Here is a 14,192-nt window from a genome sequence, read left to right on the forward strand (position 1 = left end):
GTCATATCAGATCACCAGTGAGATATGAAGCTATCACGAGCCAACACTTAATTACTCAATATCTTCTATGTCTATATCAGATATATAAGTTTGACATCCTATGTGTCTTATATATATTCGAATGAGTAAGAGGTTTCCCCATCCGGTTTCTATTAAAGAAACCATCTGGTTCATACATATAACTCCTACCTAAAGCCTATCGGCATTGAGCATCACATCACATTATCACCAAAATCATGAAAGCACAATGGCTAAATAGGCAGCAACCACCCGAATCCAATATATTACATGACCAGGAAACAAACTCAGGAACCAAATGTTAAGACAGAACCAGACTACACAAAACTAAAGCAACTAGAGGAATAAAGCAACTAAAAGATAACCCATGCATCCAAGGATAAAAACCACCACAAAGTTGTCGCCGCTAGGGAGAGTTGTAGAAGAAGATCTTAAACCACCTAAAGAACTCCAAGACGCCACCCGTGTCAAGCTCAATACCACTTGCTACCTACTCTATTAGTCTTTCTCTAACATCAACACCTTTTGGCTTTCCTCCCTTATCTGCAATATTACCCAACTTGTTATCCAATGATAAATCAATTTAGTTAGTATAATTGGATCGTTTATCAGTTCCTCTCAAATACAATATTATTCCTACACCTCCAAATAGTTCAAAAATACAGCGACAACCCCAACATGTAGCAATTTATTGTTTTATATTGGGAAGCTTATAACCCATCTACCAAAGCAAGAATTTAATTTTTCTGGAGTATTTGTTAAGTCAAAAGAACTTTAGGCTCCACACCATCCTAAAAATTGAATATTGAAAGAACAAATGTTCAATATCTCATCTTGCCCATAAAACACGCAATTCTTATTACCTTTCCAACCCTGCTAAGCAAATTGTCACTAGTGGGAATTTTATTTCTGGCCATCAACCATAGAAACACTTGGATTTTAGGTGAAACTTTGATCTTGCACAAGATTTTTTGAGGGAAACCACTTTCAACTATAATCATTTGTCTTATAAAGACTTAACATTAAACTTTTTGTACGTCATTAACACCCAACACCATATTTTATATAAGATAAATGTCTTCACAACTAAGTTTCAAGCTATTCACAGTAATAAAGTACAACCGGATAGAGCTCTTCTAATTTAAAACCACCCAACCCTCCTATAAAGCCTAAGCCACACTAATATTGTGGTTAAATATCAAATTATATAGACTATCATAGGTGAGTTTCAAATATTTGTCTCCCACCCTTCAGCCCTCCTAGAATATGATGTTATTCCATTGCCCACATGTTGTCTGCTATGTTGGTAAAAAAGATCTTTATTGTTGAAAATACTAGACCAAAAGTGAGAATCACCCGCCTTAGGTTTAATTCTAGAGAGAGAGAGATTTATTGTTAGCATACTTAACAAGAAAAACAGATTTCCATAGACCTTATTCAGTTTCCAGCTTCCAAAACCATTTAGCCAACAAGGATTTGTTCATCGGTTCCAAATTAAAATCCCTAAACCTCCCAGGTGTGTTAGCTTGCAACAGGTTTTCCAGCTAACTAAATGACATTTTATCTTTCCTTCATCATCATGCCACACAGGCCTGGCTCTAAAGAAATCAACCAATTTCCCCATATGAATGTGATAGGACATCATATATAGGGAATATTGGTCAAAGAGGCTTGCACCGAAGTTAGCCTACCAACAATATTTTAATAATTTCCCTGGCCAACACCAACACATTTTTTTAAAATTGTATCCTCCACACCTTTCCAACGTTTGTTTCCAATCTTCACCTTGGAAACAGGAACACCCAAGTATTTCAAAGGTGTCTCCCCTATTGTACAAGTAAATCTTTCCTAGTAAAGATCATTTTTTTCAATGGCATCCCCAAATGGGAACAATTCACTTTTATGAAAATTGACGGTCAACACAGACATTTGCTCAAAGGCACGTAGAATAATTTTAAGATTCCTAACACTCATCCCATCATCTTATAATAGGAAAATTGTGTCATCATCATGTTGTAGCATGTTAACTTCTTGACTAAAACAATCACTCTAGACACCTTTAACTACACCAGTTTGGTTAGCCCTGTCCATAATAATGTCGAAGACATAAGTTGCTAAGTTAAAAAGGAGAGGAGAGAAAGAATCTCCCTTCCTAAGTCCTTTATGAGTTTCAAAATAAGGTCCATTTTCATCATTAACTTTGATTTCCACATGATCACCCCTCATATTAAACACAACCTAGTCCCACTATTTATCAGGAAACCCTTTCATTTTGAACATCTAATGTACAAAAGTCTATTTAATCTTGTCACAAGATTTTTCAAAATCAACTTTCAAAATCAAAGCATTTTGTTTATTATGATGGATAGAATTTAGGGCTTCATGCAAGATCACTATCCCTTTAATAATGCACCTATCTTTAATAAAGGAAGTTTGTGTATTATTATGGGATCAACTACGAGGCTCAGCCTATTCACGAGCACTTTGGTTATGCTTTTAAAGCTCACATTCATAGGACCAATCTGTCTAATTTTTAAAATTTGTTTGGAATCATTAGTTTTATGTACAAGTGTAATATATAATGGTTTAGTCTTTCAATATTTACACCCCCTTTGGAAATCATCAAGGACTTGAGATCCCATGATACGTCCATTTTGCATCATGTTTTCCTACAATTATTTATAGTGCTCTCATTCAATATAACACTTTGTATAGTAATTCTAATGCCTTTTCTCTCATAATATGCAAGGTTTACACAAAGAGGGGGAATACCGGTAGCTGAAATTCTGTACCTGAAAAAGCTACGTCAGAGATACCTATTCTGCACATCTCCAAATGAGCTGAAATTTTACGGAGAATTATTTTGTAATATTTAATAATTACCAGAGAAAAGAAATACCAGAGGGGGCCACCCGGGTGCCCACTAGGCACCAGGGCATGCCTACCGCCCTGGCACGCCCTGGTGGGTAGTGGGGCCCCTGGCTAGCCTCCGGTGCCCATCTTCTGGTACATAAGCCCATTTGCCCTAGAAAAAATAAGGAGAGGACTTTCGGGACGGAGCACCGCCGTCTTGAGGCGGAACTTGGGCAGGAGTAGTTTTGCCCTCCGGCGGAGCGATTCCGTCGGGGGAACTTCCCTCGAGAGGGGGAAATCGAAGCCATCGTCATCACCAACAACCCTCTCATCTTGAGGAGGCCACTCTTCATCAACATCTTCAACAACACCATCTCATTCCCGAACTCTAGTTCATCTCTTGTGTTCAATCTTTGTATCCAAACCTCAGATTGGTACTTGTGGGTGACTAGTAGTGTTGATTACATCTCGTAGTGATGCTAGATGGTTTATTTGGTGGAAAATTATATGTTCAGATCCATTATGCTATTTATTATCCCTCTGATCTTGAGCATGAATATTATTTGTGAGTAGTTGCCTTTTCTTGAGGTCATGGGAGAAGTCGTGTCATAAGTAATCATGTGAATTTGATATTCGTTCGATATTTTGATGGTATGTATGTTGTGATTCCCATAGTGATGTTATGTGAATGTGACTACATGACTCTTCACCATCTTTGGGCCTAAGGGAATGCATTGTGGAGTAGTTATTAGATGATGGGTTGCTAGAGTGACAGAAGCTTAAATCCTAGTTTATGCGCTATTCCATAAGGGGCTGATTTGGATCCATATGTTTAATGCTATGGTTAGATGTTATCTTAATTCTTCTTTCGTAGTTGCGGATGCTTGCGAGAGGGGTTAATCATAAGTGGGAGGCTTGTTCATGTAAGAACAACACTCAAGCACCAGTCCACTCACATATCATATTATCAAAGTAGCAAACGCGAATCAAACCAACATGATGAAAGTGACTAGGTGAAATCCCCATGTGCCCTCAAGAACGCTTTGCTTATTATAAGAGACTATTCTAACCTGTCCTTTGCTACAAAAAGGATTGCGCTACCTTGCTGCACTTTTTTACCCTTACTAGTATTTGCTCGTTACAAATTATCTTCTATCAAACTATCTGTCGCCGATAATTTCAGTGCTTGCAGAAAACACCTTGCTAAAAACCGCTTGCCATTTCCTTCTGCTCCTCGTTGGGTTCGATACTCTTACTTATCGAAAGGACTGCGATTGATCCCCTATAATTGTGGGTCATCATCCCACATCACTAAATCCCCAATTTCGTGATAAAATTCTATAGGTAAACCATCAGGACCATGTCTTTTATTCCTTTCTATTTCGAGTACTACAAAGGCCCGCTCTTCCAATAAGAAGGTCTGGATAAATTTCTTAGTCTTATCATATGGAAGCTGAGGTATATCATGGGCTACTAGAGGAATGTTTTACTCATCTTCTTCAAGAAAACATTTTTTAATAAAATTCAGTAATGTAGTTCATCAACTGGGCTTCCCCTCAATAGTTCTCTCATCTTGTTCCAAAGAATGGATGTTGTTTTTTCTTCTCCTTCCATTAGCGCTAGCATGACATACCTAGTGTTACTATCACCCTCCTTAATTTTTAACATATTTAAAGCCATTTAATATATTCCTAATTCAAAAGCTTCTTATGTTGATCTCTTAACCATTTCCGCTTTTGCCTATCAAAGGTAGAAAGATCATGAATCTCAACATTTTTATCAATTGCATCAACCTAGCAAGAATTTCCAGCTTCAATTTTCAATATGAAACGTCAACATTCTTATTCCAACCTCTGACTTTTCTCCTTAAAATTCAAAGTCTCTTTTGCCATCTACCAAGATTAGAGTTGTTGGGAAACATAGTAGAAAACAAAAAAAATCGTACTATGATCGAACCAAGAACACTAAGATGCATTTAGATCAGAACATTACCAACTCCGAGTTGCAGCGGAAGAAGAAGAGTCCGCATAGATCATACTTGAAATCCCTCGAACTGTTCACAAACGATCGCTCGAACGGAAGATCAAAAGCACGACCTCTCCACAGTTTGCAAGCGTACGGTCTTCACGATCCGCAGCGCTTCGCCGTCCAGAGCTAATTGACACCAGAGAATTAGAAGGAGAAGATTAGGACGACACTATGCTTTTAATTATGAGGACTATAGAGGATTAAATCTAGCTCTAGTTGGATCAACTAGAACTATAACTAGAGAACTAGAGGAGGCTCCAGAATGTGTGTCTCCAAGAAGCTATGGGAGAGCCTCCACCTAATGGGTCTCATAGGGCCAAACGTTTCCCTTACAGGCGTTATTGCATTTTCCTTGGCCCGTTGATATTTAAATAATTATAAAGGCCTCCTAATCATTATTAGATCCTTTTAATATTAATTTAACATCATCGGAAAACATTTTCCACCTATATATCAATTCCCGGTGTTACCCGGTAAACCCCGAAACCCTTTCGGTAACCATGAAACGCTTTCGGTTTCTCTCGAAACTATTTATAATATTCATAAAATTATTTCATAAATATTTCCTCATTACTCTTGCTCCACTAATACTCAGCAGATCGTGATTCCCTTAAGCTTGTGACACTGTAGGTTTGGTAAGACATAGACATGAACAAAACCCCTTTCGTTCAATGATTGATAGCGGAATCGTGGACATTCATTTCAATCCCTATGCATACACGAATGACATTCGAGTGAATCTTTGGTTATCATATGCTATTCCCTTTTCTTCGTGATACTTTACAAAACCCGAGGTGAGATGTATCGTTATCTTCTTGAGTCATTCTCGTGGTCAGTATACCGGTCTCCTCGTTACCGGTTTTGTTCTTCTTTATTGTTGACATGTTCTGACATCCCCGTGAACTAGTCACCTGTATCTGGACAAACGATGATGGATGCCCTCACACCGAGAGGGCCTAAGAATATCTCTCCATCGTCGGAGAAGCAAATCCCACTCTTGAGCTATCTAGTTTATCAGACTTTCCGATTAACCTGTAAGTTGTCGTTATGATCATCATCTTATAGATGATGTTTGAGCAACCCCAGAGTTCATCATACGGTAAGAAGTGACTATGATGCTCTCATGGTCTAAGGAACTTAAGCATACGTTAACTCTTTGTGTTATAACGATTGACTTGTGACGATAGTATCTCAAAGTAGAACAAACAGATTTGGGTCAATTCAATATGATCGTTCTTCCAACATCATATTCTCAAAGTTATTTTAGGGACTATCATTACACTTAACTATATCCTAAGATCTGGAAAACATGATCACCAACAATACTTGAGCTAGTCTTAGAGGTGAGACTAGGAATCATATTTTACCATTATCACTAGATCATAATGGCGCGCGTTGCTGCGCTCGCCCTTTATATCTGTATAAGGTATAATGATTATAATATCATAAACATCTGAAAACATGAAATATGAAAGTTAAATTTACATATCTTTCTCATATTATGCCACTAATAAAAGAGGAGAATTTTATTCACAAAAGTAGTAGGATATTTGTCAAGTCTTGAGTACTTTCAATTACAGTGCCTCGATGTAGATGGCTCAGGGCTTTAGGTATAAGATCATGAAAATCAACATGCTGGAATGACCCCATTGCACAAAAAGTGATGGAGCAAAGTCGATTTTGTACTGTTGATGTAACTTTATTTTATTTATCAATTGAGAATTTTTATGCCGTTGCACGTACAAATAGCACCAGCCAGATGGTTTAACATGAGGAATCTGTGCTATAATATGTTGGAATGATTATGTCATTGTCAGATGACAGCTCAAAGCAAATTCTTAATCTGAAAAGCACTAAAAATTACATGGTAGATCTCTCGATTCCTGGACCTAAAAAGTCGGATAAAAATATGTAGCATGCATGACAAATGGAACTATTTTTTCCGATTATATGCATCGTTCTTATTTTACCGGATGCATATCTTGAACATTTTCTTTAAACCAAATAGGCACTATGCTGAACTCTTTTTTTCTTCAGTTTCTTGGTAAAATGAGTTAAAACATGCAAGGATACTTAGTGTTAGAAACTGCTCGGATCTGTTGACGTATAATATGCTGCCTAGTCTCTTCCATCAGATCGGTCTTTTGGTTGCATTGGCTAGAGCATGCACTTCTACATGGTATCGGAGCCAAGAGGTCTTGAGTTCAAGACCTTCCGGTCCACGTTTAGGCCTGAGGAAGCCACACGTGAGGGGGAGTGTTGACGTATAATATGCTGCCTAGTCTCTTTTATCAGATCGGTCTTTTGGTTGCATTCGCTAGAGCATGCACTTCTACAGGATCTACTAACCTCTATATAAGCAGCTCATCCAGCCTTAAAATGCAGCCTTGGAGCAACAGAAATCAGAGCAGAGCGTTCCACCACCCCACGTAGCAGGCATGCAAGGGAGATGGCTCAGCCAAGGAGTAGCTCATGCGATTCTACCTCATCGATGTCCTCAATGGATGACTTTGACTCAGATTACGATCAGTTTGTGTCCCCCATCTCCTCACGGTCAAGGCCCAGCTTCAGGCGCGAAACGTCGGAGGCCGTACTACGCTAACCTAGCATCGAAGGGACATCCAGGGAAGGACGCCGGAGGCGCGTGTCGCCACCATGGCCACCATGGAAGAACACAAATACAATAGGAGATTGAAAAGATGGGACGCAGGGACGCACCTGTAATCCTGTGCATGGAGGGTAGAGGACACAGACGTCGATGCACATCTGCAGTAGCAGCTCGCAATTGGGAGGTAGGACGACGGCAGCGGGCGCCGCCGCGACTGTGCTCGCTGATTAGGGATGGAATTTTTCGGGGGAAGACGGAAGAGGCGTTTTTAGGAATGGATAGGTAGGGAACACGCCGAGTTTGTGCACTTTCGAGCGGGCCTCTGTGGACCCTCGACTGGGACGGCCCGATTAACGATAGTAGGTCAAACACGTTCTGCGGAGCAGCTCCCCAATCATTCTGGGCCAAGTGGGCCGCACCTGGGAGAAGTAAATAATTTCCACAAACTACAGTTGGATGGCTGAGCTAATCCAGGACGTTAGTGAAGGAGATCCGACGGCTCAGGGGTTCAAATCGCTGTGGAGGGGTGTAGGTGGCTGAGTTATACTGTTTAGTAATTCCACACATGCGTAAGAGTTTTTCCATTGAATCGCACATTTCAGGATCATACAATTATAACATAGAATATAAAATCTTAATTATAAACATGGAAATATAATAATACAATATTATTTTCTCCAGGGCATATTTCCAACAAGAGCCAGTATAAGGAGCCATCCAAATGGATCGAATGAGTTCTTTAAAACCATCCCTAGGTATACAAGTGTTTTCTTCAATATCTAAAAATAGTTTTTTTGTTACTATTTGAGTCAGTATTTAATAACTGAGGTGTATGACCATAAACCTCTCTCTCAAAAGCATGTAAGATAGATACAGGGTAATGTTCTTCCTAGTACGGGCAAAATAAAACCACATCCAACTTTTCATAAGTTGGATCATCCAAATATTGCCCCAGGTGTAGTTCCTACCATGAGAATAAGCTCTCTTAAACCTGCATGTTCAATTATAGCATTAAACACAAAACACAAATCCAGTAATCAGTTTCATTGGGTTTCTTTTTCTCACAATTCTTTCTAGTGATATTAACCCCCTCCCCCAACTAGAGCATGCAAAGGATTGTCATGATATACTCTGGAGAGTTCAACCAAAAAAAGTTGCTTGTCTTTTCAATTGAGCATCCCCATATATAGTAATCAAATTCCAATTGACGATAGTGATTTTATCAAAAAGTACAACTTTCACAAAATACACTCCTATCTCAGTTCAAAAATGTTCCAGCACATCATTATTAATGCCAACTAAAATGCCTCTAGATCTCCCTCTACGGGAGAAATGTACCATCTGAAATTTCTACTCCAAAATGAGAATGAAGTTCATTTCTTAATATAATTAGATTTGATGGTTCCTTAAAGACCAATAAAATCCAATTTTCTATCTATGATCATCTCTCTAACAAATCTTTTCTTAACATCTTGTCCAACCCCCTAACATTCCAGAAAATCCCTTCCATTTTTAACATGAGTAAATTGGGAACAAAAAATTCTAAATTTTCTAAGGCCACCAAGAGGCGTAGAGTGTTTCACACAACCAAGTGATGGGAGCCGCTCTTCTTTTTGTTCATACTGGAGAAGACACTTTTCAATTGGTCAAAGTAGTCCTATTCCAATTTAGCATCTAAACAATCTATCACAACAATGCTCATCAAGAGCAGCAGCATCACCAGTGTAAAAGGAACCTGGTGAACAAAGGGTATGATCACTAGCTTGGTTAATGACATCCTCATGAAATAAATCTTTCCTAGCTTGTTCCATTTTTCTAATAATTTCCAAGTTATGATCAATCATATCAATAGAACACCTAAGATCAAAACCAACCCGAGAAGTCAAATGTAAAAAGGAAGCATTAGGTGAGGGTCAGAGGAAGGATCAAGGGGATTACCATAATTATCCTTAGGAGTTGCCCTTTCCTTGGCAAGCCCCTCAACCTCATTTTTTTATCTTTAAGTCTGTCACATCTCCTGAGGACGCCTTCTCCATCATTCTCTCCTTGCACAACCAAATTGTTTCCTTGAATTTTTCCCACCCTAGTTTCAAAAGATTTAATAGACTCTTGACTAGCTCTGTAATCAATGTGTTCTAACCTATTCCCACCTTTCACCTCACTGATCAGTTCAATCTCATCATCAACATTAACCTCATTCTCATTTTAAGCAAGCAAATGCTCCTCAAAACCTCTCTACTATGTGTCCTATAATACAGATTAGCTGTCTTAAAAAGAGACGATGTTGGTTTTTATCGATAGTGCACCTTTGGTAGTCAGTTTGAAATTTTAAATCTCCACATTTCTAGTTTTATGGTTGTATTTGGCATTGCGGTGAATTCTCATAATCTTGTTTGTTCCCTGCTTATTTTAGTGTTTGTTTCACACCCCCCCCCCTTTTGCCTACTTTTTATACATAATTCTTTTTACAATACATTAGAAAATAAGTGAAACACGACACAACTCAGCGACAAACTTAGCCTCGGTCAATGTTAATTAAGTGAGTTGCATCTAGTGGCGATTCTACTGGGCATGCTTTAACAGGCTCAAGCCTGCACTCTAAAATTGAAAAACGAAAATTTACTACTGGTTCCTAGCCTATCACAGCCCACTGGCTAGTGTCTAGCCTGTTGTTTATCCATTCCAACCCTTGCACTAACCCTTGCACTAAGAAGAGATTGCCCTTCATTTTCATCCAAGATTCGCCACTGGTTGCATCTATGTTACCGAGGGAACACTGCTATTGATGTCGTTGTGCGCGGTACAAGCAGCTGTACAAAAGGCGGGTGATGATGCAGACATTCGATGCCACAAAATGGAGACCAAGTGACCAACAGCCCACATGCTAGACACCTTTAGTAGGTGCAAATGACCGGTTTTACCTTTGTAAACGCAAGGCTTTTGTTGATACTTGGGTGTTGTAGTGTTAACTTTGCCAAGAGGTGTGGGGTTCGACAACTTCTGTGCAGCGCATATCGATGTTTGTGCTCGAAACTAAAAACAGAACTAACCGCAAAGATTCGAAACTAAAAATAGAACTACTGCTAAGATTTGCGCCTTTTTAGGAGAAAAAAGGACACCCCGCGGCAATTATAGAGTCATGGAAGGTCGTGCGCATAACTAGGATCGCCACGGTCTACTGTGGACGTATGCACCTCAAGGCTGTCCTGCATTACGAATGAACTACCTGCGGTAGTTGGCAGGTACGGTGCAGAACATTTTCTGTTGAGACTGATACGTTATAGAACATTGATCCTATATGTATAGACCAGATGCGTATCTCATAGATTCCGGTCTGATATATACAGCAACTGCTAAACCACCAACATGCTTTATTTACACCGCAAACATGCTTACATACTTATTTGGATTTCGAAGGTCATTTCCATGTAGAAGTGCCACATATACATAAACATAAACAAACACGTAAACCGGCCCGCGGTTGGAGTGACCACATTGACTGACCGGTTCCATTCAAAATCTCGGTGGGAAGTCGACCCAAACCCACCTCGCGCGCGAGCTGTACTATGAAGGCTATGAGCGGTTGCACGTACGAGGCTAGGAGCGGCATGCAAGGGGCCAGCGCAGCCCACGCGTGGACGGGCGACAACCACGTAGCGCTGTGGGGGCCACGTGTAACCCCGCGGGGCCCATGCCGGGGCTGGGTCCCGGGCGAGGTGGCGCGGAGGCGAGGGCACATGGGCTCGACGGGCGCGAGGTGTCCCCTCCCGCGTGCGTGGCGCGTGCATGCATGCATGGCCTCGCCGCCCACGTACGCGCGGACCTCGGCCGGCCTCCTCCCGCGCATGGTCTGCTCTGCTCTCCCTCCCTACAAACTGGAGAGCGCGCGCGCATAGTTCCGGTCTCTTATTTAAGTGTGGCTGCTTGCACTCTCTCCCTCTCAGTCATATACGCACATACATCCGTCCTCTCTTCTTTCTTCTCCCCTCTCTCTGTCAGGTTTTTTTTGCAGTCCCATGTATCTCCCTTCCCTATAGCTCGCTGCTTTGCTCGTGCATCTCGAAGGTCGCAATACTTGCCCGAAGCTGAGAACTTCTTGTGTGTGTGGTAAGAACTAAGCAGTACACTACTTTCTAGTTAGTTAGTACACTACTAGTGCAACCTATGCGTATGTGTAGGGCTCGCGTAATTGATCGTGCAAGTACTAGTCACAACAAACCACGGGTGATCAGAATGTGTTTCGATTTCTCCCTGTCGCTGTCACCAGTAGCATATATTATGTGTTGATGGGAAATATTTGAAAATATCTAGACGGAACAGTACGCACTGTAGGGATCATAACCTCGTCGATCGATCGGCTCAATCATCTTAGGCACTGTGCCGCTATACCTGCCGAAATTGTGCGTGCATGCACGACTCCTTGTGTTTTCTGATTGTAACGTGCGCGCGTTTGATGACTTACTATCGAGCAGCATTGCCAAACTGATGGCGTCTCGGGGAGGAGGAGGAGGAGCGCATGCTAGCCGGCCGCCGCTGAGGGTCGGGCGCACCAAGGAGTACCGCATGGGCAGGGACACGCAGCTACTCGCCGCCGAGGGCTCGCCGGTGAGCCTCTTCGTTCTCTGTGGCGACCGGTTCGAGGGCTCGCAGCTGTTCCGCTCCGGCGAACTGTCGGTGCACATGATCCGGGTCGAGGGCCACCCCGTGTCCATGGCCTCTTGCACCGTTGGAGACCACCAGTGGATGCTCGCCAGGGACGCACTCGTTGCGCGTGTTGACGCCCGCGTCTTCGTCTTCGAGCTGCCGGGGTTCTTCTACGCAGTCGTCGTGCCGCCGGACGAAGCTGTTGGCGCCGGCGCCGCGGAGAGGAAATGTGCCACACTGGCCGAGATCTTCTCTCGGTTCTGCGCGTACCAGGATCTCTCCAATGCAGAAGGTAACAACATTGTTGCACATATGCCTGTCTAGCTTGCATGGGTACTATGTATATTCTACCAAGCAGGTATCTCAGTATATGGTCCAAATTTTAACATTAAGCACCAGAAATGCACGAATCTCTAGAGAGAGACCCCAACGTTTTCTATCTTGGATGTGCCAGTGCCTAGATCGTACCGCAACTAATTAATTTTGTTTGTATTGTTCGATTATGTTCAGGTGGAGAGGAAGCCGGTGACCAGCAGAGCCAGCACTGGAACCCATGGGTTCGTGCACACGCTAGGATACAGCGCCTCGGGAGGACCACCACGACGCCCGGCCGGGCAACCGCCGACGCGCCGGCCGCCATCGGCAGCGCCAGACAGATGGAGCGCGCCGTGCGCACGTCGGCCGTCGTGAAGCTGCTCAGCCGTTCCCTCCTCGCCGGCGCGCTCCAGCCCGCTCGGCACCTGACAATCACCCTCGGTGCCGGTGTCGGCGCTGGCGCTGTTCGCGGCACAAGCGCACTCCCCACTGCCTTTGCGGCGGCGCTGCCGAGTAAGTCCGTCGTGTCCGACCTGCTCGAAGCCATCGAGACGAGCCGGACGAACGGGCCGCGCCGCGAGGCACGCCGTGGCAACGGCCTGGGGTGGTGGAGCCTCAACGTCGAGGGCGTCATGATGCTGCTCAGAGTCGTTCAGGCGATCCGGGGCAGGAGGCTGCCAGCGGCTCTGGGTGTGGGCACGAAGAGACCGCGCGATGATGGGAACGGAGGCGCCGGGCACCATGGTCTCAAAGGTGGCAGCGGCGTTGGACCGGCGCTCGGCGGCAGCGGGGCACGTCGGTGGTGCGGCGGGAAGCAGAGGAAGCTGGGGAACACGGTGGGTGCATGGGGAAGCTCTTGACGAGGTTTAGTTGTCCCCAAAGGGGACCTGAGAATTAAGTGGTGATTAAGGAGTTCTTTTAGGTTTTCTGGAGCCGGGCTTAATTAGCTCGTTCATCTATACATTTAGATGCATGATCTAGTGCTAAGTGTGCTAAAGACCTAAGAATGTTCATGGTTAATTTAATCATAACCTTTTAGCCTCTCGCCTCTATATAAACTCCAACACTGCATGGCTAAGTTATCTATATATATGTGTAGACCATTTGTGAGATATAGAGCATAATTGGTTTGCTACCAAACCAATATTTTTATTTTTTTTCGATAGTACGCCAAAGGCGTATCATATTTTTATAAAAGAAGAAAGTATAATTACAAGACATGTGGCTCGAATGCGAACATACGGCACACGCGAAATTCCCAACACCAACCAAATAACACCTAGGCTAACTCCTCACAAAACGTTGTAACCCACCAACACCGCCTGCCGCTTGCCTCCACTCGGCTATCTCAATTAACGTCGATGTGACTAGTTCGAGCTGGTTTTTTTTTCTTCATCCCATTGAACACTCACATTTCTTTGCTTCGACAAAGCTCAGAGGACCGCAGTGATCGTGGTGTCAAAACCTCTCCTCTCCGGCCCGTTAAAATTCTTCCTTGCTCAAAGCCACCACTCCAAGGTAGTCTCAGTTGGTGTCGAAGGTGGCCTGTTAATCTGTAGAGTGTCCCATGTGTTGTACCACATCTTCCGGGCGTACGGGCACTGCAAAAGGATGTGATTCACGTTGTCCTCGTCCTGCAGGCAAATGTAACAAGCTGAACTCGCATCCTGTAGGCCATGCCTAGCCCTTCTGTCCGACGTCCAAATCCTGTACTGCATTGCCAGCC

General features: G+C 42.9%; 1 protein-coding gene across 1 annotated transcript; it reads left to right on the forward strand.

Moving 5' to 3' along the window:
- The first annotated feature begins 11,391 nt into the window (after positions 1–11,391).
- LOC123124735 (uncharacterized) lies at positions 11,392–13,439 on the forward strand. Its single transcript, XM_044545302.1, has 3 exons — positions 11,392–11,614; positions 11,980–12,443; positions 12,662–13,439. The coding sequence occupies exons 2-3, from the start codon at positions 11,993–11,995 to the stop codon at positions 13,324–13,326; spliced, it is 1,116 nt and encodes a 371-aa protein (XP_044401237.1). The 5' UTR covers positions 11,392–11,614; positions 11,980–11,992; the 3' UTR covers positions 13,327–13,439.
- Positions 13,440–14,192: the final 753 nt, after the last annotated feature.

This window comes from Triticum aestivum, chromosome 5D, assembly GCF_018294505.1.
Source record: "Triticum aestivum cultivar Chinese Spring chromosome 5D, IWGSC CS RefSeq v2.1, whole genome shotgun sequence".
In the NCBI taxonomy this organism is placed as follows: domain Eukaryota; kingdom Viridiplantae; phylum Streptophyta; class Magnoliopsida; order Poales; family Poaceae; genus Triticum; species Triticum aestivum.

Excerpts from the sequence above, each read along its gene's own strand:
- LOC123124735 (XM_044545302.1), top strand. The coding sequence starts at position 11,993 with ATGGCGTCTCGGGGAGGAGGAGGAGGAGCGCATGCTAGCCGGCCGCCG. Across the intron at positions 12,444-12,661 it reads GGATCTCTCCAATGCAGAAG|GTGGAGAGGAAGCCGGTGAC; the intron begins GTAACAACATTG and ends GATTATGTTCAG.